The 20827-nt window shown below is 33.4% G+C and overlaps 3 protein-coding genes across 3 annotated transcripts in view; all 3 read right to left on the reverse strand.

Annotated features, from left to right (window-relative positions):
• LOC117104511 overlaps positions 1-3199 on the reverse strand; it is a 7470-nt gene extending 4271 nt beyond the window's left edge. Inside the window, exon 1 of the mRNA XM_033245369.1 lies at positions 2975-3199. Coding sequence (XP_033101260.1) covers positions 2975-3041 — 67 coding nt within the window. The 5' untranslated portion in view covers positions 3042-3199. The remainder of the gene's footprint in view (positions 1-2974) is intronic.
• Positions 3200-9545: 6346 nt separating this feature from the next.
• On the reverse strand, positions 9546-12625 carry LOC117104514. Its single transcript, XM_033245371.1, has 4 exons — positions 12398-12625; positions 11569-11740; positions 10193-10314; positions 9546-9744 (listed from the first exon to the last, which is right to left on the reverse strand). The coding sequence occupies exons 1-4, from the start codon at positions 12465-12467 to the stop codon at positions 9674-9676; spliced, it is 435 nt and encodes a 144-aa protein (XP_033101262.1). The 5' UTR covers positions 12468-12625; the 3' UTR covers positions 9546-9673.
• A 2983-nt stretch (positions 12626-15608) lies between these two features.
• LOC117104500 (ADP-ribosylation factor-like protein 15) lies at positions 15609-20741 on the reverse strand. The gene is made up of 5 exons (XM_033245351.1): positions 20559-20741; positions 18198-18342; positions 17773-17832; positions 16934-17142; positions 15609-15956 (listed from the first exon to the last, which is right to left on the reverse strand). Exons 1-5 carry the CDS (start codon positions 20619-20621, stop codon positions 15801-15803), a joined length of 633 nt encoding a protein of 210 aa, XP_033101242.1. The 5' UTR covers positions 20622-20741; the 3' UTR covers positions 15609-15800.
• Between the last annotated feature and the right edge of the window lie 86 nt (positions 20742-20827).

Here is a 20827-nt window from a genome sequence, read left to right on the forward strand (position 1 = left end):
TCTTTTGATGAACTAATATTCTTGGAGGTCTTAAAATTTAAAATTGAGGCCAACTTACTGGTCTATTATTTTAGCAATAAAATCTTAGGGGGTGGGCGGTTTAACCCTGTTTATCCCCAATCCGTCCATGACTTAGGCTACCTAATTCAACACATCCAAACGTTAAGCATTTTTATAATAATAGACACATTAAGCCTAATAATGATGATATAATGATAATAATACTGCCCTAGGTGTTATAAAAAAAACCAAAAAAAAAACCACTCAACTGACAAATTTTTTAAAATGCACCTTTTCAGCGTTTTGCACTTTTGGGGATATACACCTTGTGATATATTCAGATTTTTGAAATTATAACGGAAAATATGAAATTTAAAAACTAAAATATCACTCAACTGCAAGTCTGTTCTATTTTCTCTATGGGTGTTACTTTTGTCAGCAAAGACGCACTCAACTGCAAATTTTATGAAAGACTTAAAACTTAACTGGCATTAATACCTATTATGTAATAGTTTATCATGAGAAACCCACTCAACTGCATAGTGTTGCATATTGAGAAAGACGATTGCCTAAGGTATATAACATTACTTTCACAATGTAATCATTATAAACAATATATTCATGGGTGCACAATATTGGTATTAAGGAAACATTATCTCATACTTTTTTGGCATTAGTCATACTAGCAAAATATAATATTAATAGTGCCCTATAATAATCATTATTTATAAGCTTCAATTAATAGGTTCCAAAAGTGGTCCTGGGGGTGAAGCCCCGAAAATTTTGACAATTCAGGGGTTTCAAAGGCTATTTAAAATTTGAAAATGAAAAAAAGATAACCTATTTCCGTATGTATATATTTTTAATATTTCGATGTGTTTGCGCCAGGAAAACAATATAGGAGTGATGTATTGCCCTACATGTCGCGTTATCATACCGAATACTTATGTAGCGTTCCAAAACGAAAATAAGTAGTAATTCGGATGGGAATCGAACCCACGACCGCCATATAACTAGTCTGGTGTCATAACCATTAGACCACCGAGCTTGTTCTTAGCGGGTACTGAAAATGCGATTTCGATGTGTGTTTAAAATTCTCTTAACACTGATTATAAAACATTATCTGATAAAATAATTACAGGCTAAACAAATTAATTAACACTTCTAACTTCAGCCGTAATCATGATGCATTTAATTGAATTAATAAACAGGTAGGCTTTACAGGGAAAAGTAAGGTAACCTATTCAAGTAAGTAAATTGGAAAAATATTGATCAACCTATATCCTCACACTAATATAACCTATAACTGGGGAAAAGGTTAAATTTAAGAACATATATTTTTTTTTCTAAATTCAAAAAGAGAATTTTATTCGAATTAAAAAATATTATTCCTGGTTATGAAAAAATATTTTCGGTAAAGTCCCCTTGGACGTCACCTCATTTCTAGCCTTACCAGAAGTACAATGTTGTATGACATAACTTCAAGTAGATTTAGCTCATATATTATGAATATATAAATTATTTACATTGCACTTGAAACTTAACTTCATTTTTTATTCTTAAAGGAAGAGATATTTCCGCGGATTATAGAAGGAAGCCGATCCCTATTCCATTTCGAATTAGACGTCCGTCTTCTACAACTGAAGCAATAACGGCAACAAGACTAACAAATTATTATTATTATTAGCCCTATTATTATTATTATTATTATTATTATTATTAGCCCTATTATTATTATTATTATTATTATTATTATTATTATTAGCCCTATTATTATTATTATTATTATTATTAGCCCTATTATTATTATTATTATTATTATTATTATTAGCCCTATTATTATTATTATTATTATTAGCCCTATTATTATTATTGTTATTATTATTATTATTATTAGGCCACTATTTATATAATCAAGTTTCATGATTCATATATTGACATGTCAATAGTAAAATATTAAAGATATTATAAAATTCAAATTCTAGGTTTAAAAGATTCAGTATTGTGTTATGTAGGAATCGGCATTATAATTATAAAAGAGATTAGTTTTAAAATGACAAGAATCATCATTAAGAGGGTTACAAAGAAGATCCAGTGTTAAAATGATAGCTAAGAATCATCCTTAAAAGATTTTAAAAGATCCAATGTTAGGCCTAATTAGTTTTAGTAGGTCTATTATTGTATTTTTTTTTTTATATTAATGTCTTTCTGGTTGTTAGTTTTTTTTTCACTCTTTCTTTTTGTAATCTCTTAATTTTCACAATAAATTGTATAAATATAATAATGATAATAATAATAGTAATAATAATAATAATCATAATATTGTTATAATTATCGTTATTACTTTGATAATAAGTATGATAATATTCTCTGTTTTGCTTTGTGTAATTTTGTTTACCGTCTCCGTTTTGATGTTTTTAACTTTTAAGGCAATTTTTAAACTTCTTATGTATGTGCAATTCAACTGTTTTTAGTTGCGAATAAAGTATATTGTATTGTATTGTATTGTATTTTATTATCATATTATCATATATTTTATTAGAAGTGGTAATAATATTGAAAGTTAATGAAGGATAATTGAGGACTAAATCTGTATTTGTTTTTTTTATATATCTCTATATTTTGTTATTGTCTTTTTAATCTTCAAAGTTTTCATATTTTTAGGGAGATATGTCCTTGTCTGATTTGATCTGTTAATGTTCATTTGGTTCTGTCTTGTATTTTTAAAGAGCAAATTGAATTAATTAAATCAAATGCTTACCTAATTTTTACAAACAAAATTAAACACAACGTGAAGTAAAAAGTTGATCCTAACGTTGAAAGAAATAATTTAGACTTTCAGAAATACTAGTCCTAAAATAAAAGAAATTAGACTTTTTGGAAAGTTAGACCTAAGTTTGAAGAAGTTACACGATGATTTTACGCTATAATGATAGATGAATACAAAATTTTATAAAGTTTAAATTGACTCTACCTGGACAACTATCCTCGGATTGGGCTAGTGAAAGGCAAGAGAGCAGCATACAGACCGTCCAGATCATGGTTTCAGGTTGATAAGTACTACAATAAGTATGAGAAAGACTCACTAAATGAGAAGATCACTTAAAACAAATTCTTATAAATGTTAAATATATTTCTCCTGCTTCCTTTCTTTGGCTCCGCCTATTTGGCTAAGCGCTCAAACATAAGCTCTGACCTCTTTAGTTCTAAGCCCCTTTGAAGAGATTTAGCGCTTAACACCATGACACATCGCATATTAACTCTTATCACTTCGGCTCTAACGATTGCGGATCTGTATTTATCTTTGATTTCCTCAATCATAAATATGGTCACTGTTTTCGACTAAGCCTAGCCTCGAATTCTATACAGACAAATGTGCATATCCAACATTCATCAGTATTCTTTATGTAGGCCTATATTCTCAATATATAAATATATAGGCCCTATGTTATTCTCAATTTGTATACATGGTCCGCATGTATGGAACAATATTGATAGTAAACTAAAAACATCAAATACTCTTAAGACTAATTTTAGTAAACTTCTAAAAAAGGAAATTATTTCCAATTATCAATAGGTACTTTTATGATATTTTTTTGTTTGTTTTTCTTGTGTGTTTGTTAAAGGGACAGCGGAGACAAGCTAGGCTTCTGAACTAGTCCCTCACCATTGTATTTTGTTCTTTGTTGTCTTTGGTAAAATCAATTTCACGTTGATTGATTGAGTGATTCATTAATCACTGATGGATCACACAAGTCGAATATTAATTGGGGGGGGGGGGCGAAGCCACCGAATATTTGTACAAAATACAAATATATATTTTTTCTCCCCGACAAATTGTGGGTTTTCTCCCTTAATGGCGGGGTGGGGAGGGGTTTGTCCCCGACTCCCCCTCCCCCGCTGGCGCCACCCCTGATTAGGCCTAGGCATTAACTTCTAACTTACGGCCGTGAAGTCAAAGTCAAAAATATGCTCCGTCCCTGTAGTTTATCGCCTTGCTGAAAGTTCAGTGGATGTAATGATATCCAGCACCCACCTCACCCCAACCCCTCTTCGAAATCCACGGATGCCACTGATATCTGTCCCTTATAAAACTTACATTAGTTAAACCTTGCAAGAGTTATTCCTTGCACGTTTTAATTGATGCTTCTCTGATAATTTATATATTTTTGGTTGTTTATTGTATATTTTCTTACAGATCGACGGTATTATTATGTTGATCAAATAAATAATTGAAAGTTAAAGGAAGAGGCTTGACTTATTTCCCTCTATGCTAACTAAGACAAGATCTTTTTTGTTGATGTGTCCTGTTAATTCATTTTAAAATATCAGGTGTTAAATTAATTTAAACAGTGAAATAGATAGATAGCTGCACAAGGACACAAGTGAAATGAACCACAACCTAAGCATTGAGAGCCCAAATTAATTGCTTTCATTGTGCCAACCACTCCAATTTAACTCCTAGTGATATCACAACACACGCATAAAAACACCGTGGAATTGAAACTACCGTAGGCCTACTTTAAACTATTGATTTGATAGTGGTGTGAAGTTGATGAATTAGTACCGACGAAACCAGTAAAGCCCATTATAGTGGATGCTTGCCTTCTTTCCAGTATCCTGAGCTCAATTCTAATAGGACTTTTTCTCACGACAAATAATTACTCTACTCCCAAGCCTCTTGGCGAGTGACATGTGTTGGGTTTGAAAGAAATAAAACGTATTTACTAATAAAAAATATGTTATTTTGGTTGTCAAAATGTACCCTCTCTTATACACATCTAGATGTGTATAAGAGACAGGTATTATAATGATGACGATATGTACAGTCATTGGATCCAACGCCATTGAAGCGACCAGCTTCATGAGAATGTACGTTGTAATTCTGCAGCTAGCGCTCAATGCATTAGCATTCCAGTTGACCAGGTACCCACTTGTACTCCTGGGTTGAGAGAGACAATGAGGATAAAGTGCCTTCTCAAGCATAAACTGCCTATGAGAATAACACTTGAGAAAAAGAAACGAGAATTAGGACATTAAGGATGACCACTAAGCCTAAGCCTTTAAATCAACAAAATACTTCAAATCATTTACCGAAAAAAAAATTATATGAGAGAAAATATAGTAAAAAATTTACTATGAGTAAATAATACTTGGTCCTTTGTTTTACATATTATTTGATTATAATGCCGTGTGCACACTGAGCTTGATTGTGAATGCTTGATTTATAGGCCTTTGATTGAAATTCACAACCGAGTGCTTATGAACACAACCTGTCCCGACATCATAAACCGTTTAAAATAGCTTATCTCATTTATTGGATCATTAGTGAAGTTCGCAATTAAGGTGGTTATTCGAAACAATTCATCCGCATAAAAGGACAGGAGCTATGTACTGGAGGCCGGTGACTATCTTCAATCTGATTGGCCAACAGTTCCGTGACTGTAACCATAAGCTCGTTAATAAGAGCCATTCATGAATGAAGACCTACATTGCCGAGCCGTCAGTTAACGCTTTCGTGTGCAGAACGAACCACTGAACGAAAAGCGCTGATATACTGCTGTCTCTTATACACATCTTGCTGCCAATAGAGGTAAATAATGCGGTAGTTACGACTGATTAAAAGGAAAGATGTGTTTTTACCGTTTTCTGGATTAAGAATTCGGCTGAATTTGACTGTCGTTTAGTGGTTCGATTTATGTCAAAGGAATAATCTAACCGCCATTAGTAGTAATGAAAATACACCTGGAATCTTAAGAAGAAACTTGAGAAAACAGAGCAAACAGGAAATGACAGAATCTCTACATAAGAGCAGAACTAGAGCTTATTTATGATAATAGTAGCATTTGGTGGGTTTAAAGCCAATTCTCAATTTGTTTCCATGGCCCGCATGTATGGAACAATATTGATAGTAAACTAAAAACATCAAATACTCTTAAGACTTTTAGTAAACTCCTAAAAAAGGAAATTATTTCCAATTATCAATAGGTACTTTTATGATCTTTTTTTGTTTGTTTTGTTTGTGTGTTTGTTAAAGGGACAGCGGAGACAAGCCTAGGCTTCTGAACTGGTCCCTCACCATTGTATTTTGTTTTTTGTTTTCTTTGGTAAAATCAATTTAACGTTGATTGATTGATTGATTAATCACTGATGGATCACACAAGTCCAATATTAATAGTGGGGGGGGGGGGGTGTGGCGCGAAGCCACCGAATATTTGTACAAAATACAAATATATATTTTTTCTCCCCGACAAATTGTGGTTTTTCTCCCTTAATGGCGGGGTGGGGAGGGGTTTGTCCCCGACGCCCCCTCCCCCGCTGGCGCCACCCATGATTAGGCCTAGGCATTAACTTCTAACTTACGGTGAAGTCAAAGTCAAAGATATGCTCCGTCCCTGTAGTTTATCGCCTTGCTGAAAGTTCAGTGGATGTAATGATATCCAGCACCCACCCCACCCCAACCCCTCTTCGAAATCCACGGATGCCACTGATATCTGTCCCTTACAAAACTTACATTAGTTAAACCTTGCAAAAGTTATTCCTTGCACGTTTTAATTGATGCTTCTGTGATAATTTATATATTTTTGGTTGTTTATTGTATATTTTCTTACAGATCAGCGGTATTATTATGTTGATCAAATAAATAATTGAAAGTTAAAGGAAGAGGCTTGACTTATTTCCCTCCATGCTAACTAAAACAAGATCTTTTTTGTTGATGTGTCCTGTTAATTCATTTTAAAATATCAGGTGTTAAATTAATTTAAACAGTGAAATAGATAGATAGCTGCACAAGGACACAAGTGAAATGAACCACAACCTAAGCATTGAGAGCCCAAATTAATTGCTTTCATTGTGCCAACCATTCCAATTTAACTCCTAGTGATATCACAACATATGCATAAAAATACCGTGGAATTGAAACTACCGTAGGCCTACTCTAAACTATTGATTTGATAGTGGTGTGAAGTTGATGAATTAGTACCGACGAAACCAGTAAAGCCCATTATAGTGGATGCTTGCCTTCTAATTCCAGTTTCCTGAGTTCAATTCTAACAGCAGGGCTTTTTCTCACGACTAATAATTACTCTACTCCCAAGTCTCTTGGCGAGTGACATGTGTTGGATTTGAAAGAAATAAAATGTATTTACTAATAAAAAATATGTTATTTTGGTTGTCAAAATGTACGGAAGCACCTAAGTGCCATTCGACTTGACGACTTGTCAAGATAATTATGTTGTCAAGTCGACATAATATACATATCATGCCGTCATGACAAGATAGGTTATCTTGACAAGTCGACATAATACATATTGTATGTTGTCATGGCGAGATAGATTATCTTGACAAGTCGACATAATATAAGTTGCATGTTGTCATGGCAAGATAGGTTATCTTGACAAGTCGACATAATAAAAATTGTATGTTGTCATGGCGAGATAGATTATCTTGACAAGTCGACATAATATAAGTTGTATGTAGTCATGGCAAGATAGATTATCTTGACAAGTCGACATAGCGCCTTGAGCACTTTAGTGGAGATGTGCGCTTAATAAATCTTATTATTATTATTATTATTATTAAAAATTGTATGTTGTCATGGCGAAATAGATTATCTTGACAAGTCGACATAGTAAAAATTGTATGTTGTCATGGCGAGATAGATTATCTTGACAAGTCGACATAGTAAAAATTGTATGTTGTCATGGCGAGATTGATTATCTTGGCAAGTTGACATAGTAAAAGTTGTATGTTGTCATGGCGAGATAGATTATCTTGACAAGTCGACATAATACAAATTGTATCTTGTCATGACAACATAACTTTTATTATGTCGACTTGTCAAGATAACCTATCTCGCCAAGACAACATAACATTTTTACTATGACGACTTGTCAAGATAATCTATCTCGCCATGTCGACATGATATGTATATTATGTCGACTTGACAACATAAATTATCTTGACAAGTCGTCAAGTCGAATGGCACTTAGGTGCTTCCGTAAAAATGTACCCTGTTCTCTCTATTTCCATGAAATCTCTACACTATTGCTTTCTTTCTTTTCCTTTTTTTTTCTTTGTTAACGTCCAAAGTATATTTTACCATTTTATCTCCATGAATTTACTATTATGTTTGATCAAGAAGGGGAAAGCACAGGGAACGTGACGGTGAAGAAGGGGAATCTGCGAATGCGAAAGAAAAAGTAACATTTCTTATGGCCCAGTCATATCGAATAGAGCTAACTATGCCGAGCGTACTGATTTTTTTTCTCCGAAGTCCAGATAAGCTCAAATTTTTGGCAAAAAACAAACATTCTTGCGTAAAAGACGAATGCCCAACGAATGAGGAACGAACGCTGATGGTACAACTAGCGTTTATTTAACAAATGAAAGCGCGTTCGTAGCGTTTGTCCAACGAATGCTGAGCATACACAACGAATGTCCAGCGAATGTTACATGTATGCCTAGCATGCTGCTGCCAGTAACATGACGTATCTCGACTAGGTCGACCGACACTTTTCACAAGTTACCTCGGATAGTGCCAGACCAGTTCAAAATTGCTTCATTATGCCTCCCAAGGTACATAAATCTACCAACCAAGTGGACAGTCAATACTACAATAGCTGCCGTCGAGAGGCTGCATCACCTCCAAGCACCCCTGTCCGGACAGACTCGATCACCTAACCCCCCCCCCCCTTTTACCCATCATTGTGACTCCGATGCCTGGTCACTTAGTAATCTGAAGTCCATTGTCTCGCAGTCTTCAAAGAAGAGAACCAAACGCAGGGGTTGCACCACCTCTCAGACCCATGAGGATTCGCTGATGAGCATCCTCCATCTCAGATCTGAGTAGATATAATGAAGAAAAGCATATACTCGCAGCCGCTGTGTCGTCACAGACTGAAAAACGCTACGTGATCTGTAGCTGTACTGTGCACGCACAAGCACGTTAGATAGACGCCATGTGAAAATTAATGTAGGTCGGTATACTCTGAGTATTCGTTGGCCATTCGTTACCCATTAGTTAGACAAACGCTAGTATAGGGCCTACGTTATGCATTCGCTATGGCAAAGTTTCAGATGGATTGAACGTATTTGGACGAACAACGGTCGAAGGGAAAACGTAAACCCAACGTGCTAAACGTTCAAACAACGAATGCTCACCGTATACATGGCGTATTTAGCAGAACGTTGTCATACGTTCAAAATTTTGAACATGTCCAAAATTTAAAATCGACCCAAGCGTACCCCTACGAACAGTCAGCTAACGAATACAACGTATGTCAAACGTATTACGAACGGGTCACGAACGAATGTCAACTTGGCTCTATTCGCTACAGTGTGACAGGGGAAAAGTATTTTTTCGGAGTCATAAACAAGTATTGTTTTTTGTATTTATCGAAACAACATCAATGTTATGAGCCCGGATCTCGTGCTAAGCGCTGTCTTTGTTATAGTGATATACCATTCATCCTTCTCTGTCCTCTAAGCTAAGTGATCAGGGTCAGTTATCATATCTGACAATGCTTCAAAAAAGAATAGAATGCTTAGGAACTATACTCAAATTTTATTGACATTCAGAGACAACACTACTTTTTATTCATAAAATATGGAAATGCAATATAATCCTTCATTATTTTATTATTGTTTTAGCTACAATTTGGAAATGTTAATACTACTCAGTACAGCATTCTTCATATCTCCAGAGAAAGTGTTCGTCATGTTCTGGATATGTAGAGTCGACACCTGTAATGATAAATTCATCATTGAGTAAAACCGGTAATGATAACTTCACATTAATTTGGTATTCATACATAGATGTGTATAATAGGCCTATACATATGTAATATGTGCGTATGAAAATTGCAGTACTGTAGAAATAATAATGAGACAGAATGATTCCTTAAAATATTGGTTTAGATTTAAATCCTGTTGAAAACAGCTCTCAATGAAAATACCAGTACGTTTTTTTAGTATGGCCTACAAAAAATATATGACATATGCCTTAAATATATTTATTATTCACAGGGATAAAATAATGGGCGTTTACGTAGGGAATGGATACAGTTTTTTCTTTAAACATGGATGTGGTCATGTTTTTTTTGGAAATAAAACGGCGAAGAAGGGAATTCCTGTTTTCACTCTACACCTAGTGTGATACCAGAATGCAATCCAAAGCCTCTATAATATTTACCACAAGATAGAGGTGTATTGGTGTCAGCATCATACACAGTCCAGTAGAATGGATGACTGTTCTTGACGCCGTTGATTGACGTCATGAAGTGACCATACTGCGCATGGTAGCTGGTTTCAAATCTATGATGATTATTAAACATATTTTATATTTAAGTTTTAATAAGCATGAAATCATCACAGTCATATTATTATTTTTCCCTTGCACCCGTCTCACAGAATTCCTTTCAAATATTTTGTTAAAAAACACTACATTATTTTACAATAGTGGAAGTCCTACAGTAGTTATTACTAAAAAACACTTCATTATCTCATAAAACTCATTAAAGTTAAAACTACAATTAGAATTTAAAAAGATCAAACGATTGTTTGAAATTAAGATGCAAACCAGTGACTTAAAATGTACTAAGCAGAAAAATCACCAACGTAATTTTTAGGGTTCAAATCCTGCATTAAACTCTTTCAAGCCTCATAATTAGACTATGTATCAGGTGTCAATGTTTCCTGTCTCAAGTAGTGTAGTTGCCGGGCACAATGATGTCATATCACATCCATATGAACAGATTATGTATTTGCATAAAACATAAGCATTATTAACATCACTCTGGCTCCTCCAGTTGGTGCTTATATACTTGCTGTTGAAGCCATATTTACCAAATAAGGTAAAATGACATAGGCCTAGGACTACCTTAGCCCCTGTCCGATGGATCTTTCTACCAAGCCCCGTCCCTTTGATCAAGGAGGTATAAAAATATTGCTGCTTTTGTCCATTTTCGCCGTTGCACTTCGGTGTTGGCTGCATAACGGCTTGATATGAAAAGTGATTGGTGCCAGAAAAACAAAAAGAACCTCATTCCCCTTTGTTTTCTCAAGATGAATAAACAATTGGAAATTAGGCCCCATAAAAAAAATTATTAGTTTATCACCCTATCAAAGAATAAACACTGATGAGGGAGGAAGGTGTTTTTTTTTTCCTAACCCCGCCCCCATTTTACCGATGATCACAAGTAAATCAATGGTTAGAGACACATATATAAGAAGTCATAAGAATGGAATCAAATTTATATTTAAAAAATATGTTTTTGTTGTACCAGTAAACATATTTGCAAGAAATCCTAAGCTTTTCAATTGAAAAAAGATAGAAAAGGGACCGTTTGAATTAAAAATATATGTTGATTGGAAAAAAAAAATCAGATTTTCCCCAAAAGTGATGAGGGAGCGGGTGATAAACTAATACATTTTTTTACGGGGCCTTATAGCTTGTACTAATTCATGATAGAGAATAATGCATTGATTCTGAGTTTGTATTATCAGCTTTATGAGTAATAATAGAACAATATATACATTTTGGAATTTTTTACTATCTAAAAAAATTACCTAAATTCTCCAAGCTCATCCTCATACTGTGCGACTAGCATTCCTTGAAGTAGGGTTGAGCCCGCTGGCAACACAACCTTTCGCTTTGTCACTGCCTTTGAATCGGGTGTTGCCTCGACTGTCAGGTATTTTACGACAGCTTTCGCTCCATGTGAATCATACTGATGCATATCTGAAAATAATAATAATAATAATAATAATAATAATAATAATAATAATAATAAATATTTTTTTCTCAAACAAACAACGGTACCACATCACAAGGAAAAAGTTGTTCATACATTTATATGTAGGTTTATATTGTAACCTATTAGTTGGCTTAAAGTAGGTGCAAACTAATTTGAGTATTATATATAATAAATCATAGTAAGCTGCGTAGCACTGAACATAGTTATATAAACATAAAACAAGTAAAGGATAAACTCAATATGAAATCATAATTTCATTAAGCAGGTGGCTAGTTTGAATAATAACATACAAGGCCTAGCCTATCTAGGCCCAGTCGACCATTGTTATACAATCATTTGTGAATAATAAATATTGTCTATATAATTTATGTTGTAGTTTTCATGCACATTGCATATGTATACAGGATATATATATATATATATATATAAGACTATACATTTATTATCTTGTTCCATATACCAGTGTCCATTTTAGGCACATTTGATTGCTCCAGCTTTCCTTTAATGACTGTTGTATTTAGCTGGTCATTTATAACCCAATAGCAACCGGGATAGCAACACCAAAACTTGCATATGTACTAGAATTATTCAGCATGTTTAAGACACAAATGAACAAATAAAACATTTCAAATAACTTATACCTGGGCAACTGTTATCCTGGGATTGAGCCAGTGTAACACAAGAAAGTAATAGAAAGACCGTCCAGATCATTGTTCTTTGTTAGTATTCAAACTTCTCAGAAAAACAAGAAATAAATTAACTCTGTAAAGTGTTCTGGTAATGATGTTGCAGGCAAATGATTGAGTAAGCCTTGTCTCGCAGCCCTTCAAAAACTGTACTGACGGGTTTTTTTTCTTTATAGAAATGTAACTGTTATCACAATCAAAGATATGGTATACGTACGGTACTCTGTTTGGAAATAATCATCAGCCTTATCAATATTATCAATGAGTGACATTGGAAGATTGTTTACCAGTGTGACTAGGTAAGTGGTGGCCGCGTTCGTTGGATGCAAAACCTCCGCAACTCCCACCCCAATTCCAAACCCCATGCCTATCAGCCAGGACTTGTCAGACCACATTAACGTCCCCTGCATGTGATACCCTGAGCCACCACTGGACAAGTAGCGGTACGGGATGGGGAAACACTCATTTGGCTAGTGAAAGCGAAGAGAGATCGTGTTAGATTATTCAGTCTTTTAAAATTAAAGTACTGGAGAGTGTTGCTGCTCTATAAGATAACATATGACGTGATGCTCGCAGCCCTCATATTATGCTGTAGGTACCACAGGTGGTTTTCCCACCAGAGAAATCTAATAACAATTAATGGAGCACTTAAGTTATCAATTACAGATAGCAACATATTCCATCGGCCTAACTGATATTTAAAGTTCAGCTGTGGTACTAACATACATTCACACGACACATCACGCACGCTCAAACTTGCTCAAAGCCTTTTAGGTACATTTAGACACATAACATTTCCAGCAGCCTGTACAGTAGACTTGATTCTAATCTATATAAAACGTGACCACAGTATCATTTGGACTGTTAGATCTGTCATTTGACCATGAATTATGAATAGGCCTATTTAAGTAAGCCAATTAAACTCTGATATACTGAATACTTCATTAAAAAAATCTATTTCTTAATTTGTAAGCAATTTCAAAGTTAATAGAATTCAACGAAAATAAATAGATCGAGAAGATTGAGAAGATATTCTCGGACCTTTAAAACAGTTGCATATGCCAGTAAAATTTGGCCAGCAAAATTTAAAATGCTGCATGTCAATAATTATTACAAATAATTAAGAACAATAGAGTGGTGTAGGGTCAGTATCAATCGTGATCTATGATAGAAGGTGGGCAAGTACATAGCCCAACAGAAGGTACGGATATGGTACAGGTGGACTATGCCTCCTAGAGTAGGTCTACCAGGGTTGTAGTAAAGTCTTTTTAACTAATTTCACATTTGAGGTTCCTTTTTGTAGGATGACTTATAGGAAAACAAGATTCATTCACAAGAAAAACAACCACTCAAATACAGTATACACCAAAGCGTAACTTTTCTTCTTTTACATATTTAGTTTTAAATTGCACACACAGTAATAAAAAAAACAGCTAAACTACAGTATAGTACGTACAACACAAGCATCGAGATAAAACCCATAGACAATTATATAATTTACTCCTAACATTCACTAGCAAAGTTCAAAATAGAAAATTGTAATTTTTAAAATTGCTTGTCATTCCCTTTTGGCCCATCAAACTTTCCAATGGGGGAATTACCAAAGTAGGAAAGTGCCTCAACTTCAGTACTGCCATAGTTTGACTCCAAAGAATGAGGATGACATTGGCATTGTGCCCTGGGACAGTCGGTTCTACTATTTCGAGAGGTGTTCTAATTAAAGGAACAATGGCAATAGTCGGTTTATTAAGGTATGAGATTGACAACCTGTATGCATCTTCATGCAAACATAATTTAGTATTTACAGTAACAAAAGCATCTTAACCACGAAGTCACTGCTTCAGTTAACCTTTTACTGACAATTATACAAATGAATAAAACATACTTAAAAAACAAAACAACAAAAGGAGGACCTTTAACTTGATCATGGTGCGATTTTCAAGGTCAAAATGAATTACACAGGATCTGAGAACTGACAGGATACAACTGCTTATAATCTACCTCATCATGAATGTACCTCATTATCTGAACCGAAAAACCCACCATGATGGAGTTGAAATGTCATTCTTTTTAAGCGTTATTTAAAGTATTCATTCCTCTCTTATTCGTAAATATAAAATACAAAACTAAAAATATAAAGTAGTTTGATCCAACACACAAATCTTTTAAGAACCAAAATAGACTTATTTTCATCCATTTTAGTCAGATCTCCTAAATTTCTCTGGATAAGACAATGTTTAGTGTAGGATCCTCAAATAAATAATGTACCAAAAGTTGAATTAAAAGTGTAAAATTGCTATGGACAACTGGCTTATGTTGCAACTTGTTAATTCATAAATAAATTTACAAGGTTTTGGTGTAGGCTACTCTATATTTATATAACTACTGTACACAATTAAAAACGTTGGTGATTGGCTCAAGAGTTGCTAAACGCATCAATAATTCAAATACAGAATTAACCAACCTAAAAATATCTACCAATCAAGTAATTTCTTATGAAGTATAAGAAAAGTCGGAAACCCGTAATTTCTGAATACCAGGCTTATTACCAGATCATAGTAGACTAAAATCAAAGGAAATATAATTTATATGTTCAAAAAAGCTTTGTTATTACATAGATGACAATTGCTTTTGTAAGCCAGAAACTGAGCACTAACGCAAGAAGTATTGATCTCTAAAACAGACATCTTTATCAACTGACTTCTTTAACATACGCTTCTTCTGGTTGTATGTGCCCGGCCAAGTAATATGTTGTCATGACAAGCTATAATTCCATCTAGCAGTCAGTTGATACAACCCACACAAAAATAAAAACAATATTCACTTGTTCATTAGGCTGCATGCAGATATGCAAAATACAAAAACTTAGTTAAAGAATTATGTTTCAGAATATCAAACCTCTCTAATACCAAACACATTGGTTTTCCACTGAGCATTTCTTCGGTCATCATGTGAAAGTATCTTAAACACTTCACATTTAACCAATCAGTGATCTAGTATTGTTCATGCGACTAATAACCAGATGACAAGCTAATAAATTTGGTTCATGTGAGAAATTGTTGTTTCTATGCAGTTTATTTGAACAGAAATAGAGAAACATTGTTCTGTTGATTTCTTATTAAAACCATTGAATGGAAAAATATGTAGCCTTGTACGTTTGCTGTTAATATTCCATTACGGACAGATAATCTTCTTTACCCACAGCTGAAAATTCCAAAGGACTTCCAACCAACGGTTTGCTTACCCAAATAATTTGTCACAATCTACCTTTTACTTCAGCCTTACATTTCAACATCTGAATACAATGGCAAACAGTCACTTGGTTTTTTAAAATTGAATATTAAAGTGTCTAAAGGGTTCATATACGATTTGAATCAACTTCATCGGTACCAAGGAGCAAATGAATGAGTTTTGTAAAACCCCCTCGAATTGTTGAGTTGTCGTTGATCGAACTCGCATGAACAATCCACTGGCGTCCTTCACCAATCATCTCTAGATCAAGTAATTCAGTAATCTGAAAATTACAAAAACAAACATGAATGATAATGCCCATTTAAACTACATGTGAAACAGGGTGACTACACCTTTAAAGAACCAGGAATATATGAGTGACTTCCTTTTAAACTTTATGTAAACTAGTGTGACTGTCCCTTTAAATAGAATTAGAACAATAACAACAATAATAATAACAATAACAACAACAATAATAATAACAATAACAACAAATAGTATAGAATTGCAAGAGGTCCGACTGCCCTGATTTCATATGCATGCAATGGAAAGTACTGCCAGGAGATAGGGGGCGCCCTATCGCTCGAAACTCGTGTTTTAAGGAAACGCCCCTTTGTGGCAGTACAATTTTAAATAGAATTATGTTCCAACGAAACCACAAGAATCGGTCCTCTTGCAGTTCAATACTCTTTGATAACAATAATAATAATAATAATAATAGTAATAATAATAATAATAATAATAGTAATAATAATGCCTAAAAAAATTGTTTGTTTGCACTTTAATGCTAAAAATTGTATAGGAGGGGCAGGTGCAAAAACTTTTTTTTTTAGTTTGTTTTTCTCCTGTCACCAAAATTAACATATTAAATTGCAATGCTGTCTCACTATTTGTTTTTCAAAGGGTATTCATCAGACTGAATAAAAAAAAATGTTTTTTAAACACTGCACCTATTTTTCAGTGAGCTAGAGGCGGGCGCTGGAGAACAAACAAATGAATTTTTTTTAGGCCTAATAATAATAATAATAATAATATTGTTAGATATACTATAGTAACAATGATAATGACACTTTCATACAGCTCATTCTGCAATATACCAATTTACATTATAACAACAGAAAGGTTACCCAATAAATCATTACAAACATAACAGACAAATAAAAAATTTAGTTCAAACTAGTGTGACTGTCCCTTTAAAAACACGAGCGTATAATTTAATACTAAAATACTTTAAAAGTGTGATATGTGGCAGCATATTACCTCTTCAATGCCTCTGGCTCCATCTTTATCCTGACAATGAGCAAGCACCAGTAGAGGCAAACCTTTCAAGTGGTTATGACAGAGGGCAGCCTTCATCTCATCTGCTATTTGCTGCATATTGTCCTCAGCACTGGCAGAGTCAATCACAAAGACAACAGCCTCAGCACCATCGTAGTAACGATTCCAGTACTGACGAATATTCTCAGCACCTGATTTGATATGTAATATTTAATATTATTTTTTTCCAAAAACAATAAATTAATTCATATTTTATATGGCCTGCTTCAAGACAATAACTTAAATCTGAATAGGAATATAAAAACATAAGAGATGTAGTAGTTGGTATAAACTTAAAATTAAGTAAATACTGTAACTGTCAGACACAGTAGGCCTTATTCCTTTCAAATACCATAACATATTTCAATAAAAATTTAGTGAGCAAAGTAGCATAAATTGTATTTCAATATGCATTTTAATTCTATTGTAAGTGTTTTTTCCTATATTGATTTTCCTAATATGAATTAATTTTTAACACTTGCACTTGCACATGTGTACATTCTCACTTGCACACACAAGGACTCATCAAACGTGGTAAAAAATGGAGGGAGATTAGCTCCTATCTTTACATTGGAGGTAGACCTGTCCATCTTTGGGGAATGGTACATTTCAATCACTGAATAAAATACAAAATTAGTTTTGAATATGAGAAGTCCCCACAGACCCCAACACCCATAGTTTAGTTACTGGACTAGTAACTATTGGAGTACCAGTACACCACTGATTGGCCAGGCTTAGCGATTAATGTGCCTATGACAAATAGACATATTAATTACACAAACCTCCTAATTCTTTGATGTTTAAAATGGCATCATTAAATCCGACAGCCTTGATACTAAAACCTGCAAAAAAAGACAAGAAAAATACAGTAAAAATATTATAAAAAAATATAAATTAAATTACATTCATGAGGTGCTTAATAATTTCTTAACTTGTTACAATATATTTTCACTGTGTATGCTTTTATTGCCGCCACTTTCTAACTTTTTATCAATTGTGTATCAAATTAATTTTTTAAAATTTAACATTTTTATCTTTCAGTTATAACAAATCATGCCACACTGTAAACTATAAAGATATGTAAATAATAATAATAAATTAATTTGTATTAAATTTTGCAGGTTTTATCAATGCTAATCTGTTTTTTCAATGTGACAAAAATATATAATGTATTACAATGCATCAGGCAGTGTCTTCTTCTACTCACCTACTGTTGGCACTATTGAACTTTCATCCTCCCCACATAAATTTGTTAGAATGGTTGTCTTTCCAACATTTGACAGCCCTAAGCAGACAGCTGCGAACTCAGGCCTACTGACAGGTGGTTTCCTGCAACAGATTGCTTGGCTACACTAAACAAAAGAAAGGTTAAATTGGACAATCAATTACCATATATAAGATTCCTGATTTAGAGAAGATAAAATGTTTACTGCTTTATGCTTATCTATTAATAATAATCATTATTATTTAAGGACATTTAAGCTATTTTACCTGTAAAAATATATAGTAAATAATTTGAGCAATTAATCATTACACAAAAGGAGATTTTAGTGATTACACAAAAGAAAATAACTGTTCAATAGTAAAAAGTATTTTTTTCTAGTGTAGTGATAATGAAACCCACTTTGTTAGTGATTTATGTTTCATGATGTTATAGAAGATTTTTGATAATTGAAAATTAATTTGTTTTACAATGCTTTTCCACTGATTGCACTCTTCACTTATCTTTTTTTTTTGTTTGCCATTTTTTGAAAAATTGTGTACCCATTATTTTACACCAAAAATGTTAAAAAAATTTTCAGTCACTACGTTATCCAACAATAGAAATAAGTGTACACATATATTGGTGAATTTTTTTTAATACAATAATATCTATGCTCAAGTAAGGAGAATTTGTTTGTACCTTGTTTAGCAAACCTGCCGACTGCAAATATTGATGATTTCAAATAAAAATAAAATTTTATTTTTGACCAATTAGCACACCCGCCGCCACGAAAAAAAGTGGAAATTTCAGAAAAAAGTTTTTCTTTATTTTTATTATGCCCTCCGCTGCCTTGAAATCTCCAAAGATAAGATACTGTATGTATATTTCTTCCTACTTTAATTACCGGTATATAAATTTGAAGCATTTAACCATCCTATTTACCAATAAAATTTTATTTTTATTTTCTCCATTTGCTAAAGTTTTTTGCTAAGTAATTTTTTTTGCTAAATAATTTTTTTTGCTAAATAATTTTTGGCAAAATTATTTGCTAAATAAGAAAACACAATTTTATTTTTATTTTTATTCCGCCCTCCTCCAATGATCTTTGAAGACATAAGTACACAAAACAAGGAATAAAAAAAGCCTCGGCTAAACAATCAATCCTTATATTCACTTTAAAAAATCAAATCCACTGACAAATTGTTCATACCTTGTTTTGCGAAATTATTTTTTTAAAGATCGTCATTTAAGGGTAGAAAAAAAATTAAAATAAAATTCTGTTCTTATTTAGCAAATTGTTTTTCCCCCTAATTTGCCAGAAATAAAATTTTATTTTTATTTGAAATGATCATCATTAATGGCGGACTTCAGATTTGTTAAACATACTATAAAAAAAAGTCTTGCCTTGCCAACCGAAGTTCCTGTCCAGAAAGCACTTTGAGAAGCCATAAAAAGGTCAAAAAAACTCAGAGGGGGACAACATTATAAATGAATCTCAACAATTATTAAGCAACTTAGGCCCATAAATGAACAGTTAAACCGAGAAAGTAATGAAGAAATATTTGATCTACTTGGAATAATATTTGCAGACCTCTATGCTGGAACGAAAGCGGATTGATGATGTAGGTAGTCAATGCTTGGGCACATTTTACAGCGTGACAAACTCACTCCTGCAAATTGGAAACTCGTGTTTGCAGTTAATACATCATAAACTTGAAAGGCCGAAAAGAAAGACCCATTGTCACATTATACCCAAAAATTCAATCTGATATAAAAGAAAGTGGGCTTAAATTAGAAACATTGTTGATATTTATAAACTTTTGCTGGAAACAAAATCCAATAAAAGGAAATATTTAAAAAATTTATTTAGAAAGATGTACTTTGTTATTTTATTTATTCATCAAAAATGTGGTTGTGACTTATACAAAATTAATTTTTTGTCTGCAATAAAGTTTTTAATATGTACTGAACAATTTTGTTGCTACTGCAAAATGAGCACATTTGTTTCAAAATTATGTGTTATCATTTTCTGTCATTTGCACGACATCTAATTATGTGTTTTGATTTTTTTTCTTGGTAAATTATGTGATAAATTTTACAGTTCTAGGCCTGTAGTACTACTTCTAGCTAAATTTAGATAGGTCTAGGCCTGTAGTACTACTTCTAGCTAAATTTAGATAGGAACCGCTCGCTTGAACCGGGTTGGGGCCACTGACTGGCCCTTGACTGTAGGCTAACCCGTTTACACAGTACCTAGCTAGGGCTAGGCTAGGCCTAGCTCCTACCTGACTGACTGACCTTACTTAATATTACCATACCAACTTATCATCTCTCAGGCCTAACCTAAAGAGGCAACGAACTTACCGTATAAAAACACAACCTACACGCTCCAACTAGAAACCCACATGACTCACATAGATTAGGCATGATTTATTTAACGATATTTCATTCATCAAATGGAGAAAAACATTGTAAAGTATAAAAAATAAGAAGCCACGCCTCCCCTCCTTGGGTACAGTAGTACAGTAATCACAATTTTGATTACTGTATGTTGATCCCTCTATAGCTTTGTTTTCTAATGTGATTGCATAGTCTTGAGAGTACAGCCGTTATAAAAGATGTAAACAAGCTGT

Source organism: Anneissia japonica, unplaced genomic scaffold (genome assembly GCF_011630105.1).
Source record: "Anneissia japonica isolate Jap-2015-1 unplaced genomic scaffold, ASM1163010v1 scaffold287600_len331809_cov165, whole genome shotgun sequence".
NCBI lineage: Eukaryota > Metazoa > Echinodermata > Crinoidea > Comatulida > Comatulidae > Anneissia > Anneissia japonica.

Bases quoted from the DNA above. Each gene is read 5' to 3' on its own strand.
- LOC117104500 (XM_033245351.1), bottom strand. From the start codon at position 20,621: ATGCCTAATCTATGTGAGTCATGTGGGTTTCTAGTTGGAGCGTGTAGG. The intron at 18,343-20,558 runs GTAAGTTCGTTG...TCTTTTGTTTAG, and splicing joins GTAGGTTGTGTTTTTATACG to TGTAGCCAAGCAATCTGTTG. The intron at 15,957-16,933 runs GTAATATGCTGC...TGTAATTTTCAG, and splicing joins GAGCCAGAGGCATTGAAGAG to ATTACTGAATTACTTGATCT.
- LOC117104514 (XM_033245371.1), bottom strand. From the start codon at position 12,467: ATGATCTGGACGGTCTTTCTATTACTTTCTTGTGTTACACTGGCTCAA. The intron at 10,315-11,568 runs GTAATTTTTTTA...TAATCATCATAG, and splicing joins GATGAGCTTGGAGAATTTAG to ATTTGAAACCAGCTACCATG. The intron at 9,745-10,192 runs GTAAATATTATA...TTATCATTACAG, and splicing joins CAATACACCTCTATCTTGTG to GTGTCGACTCTACATATCCA.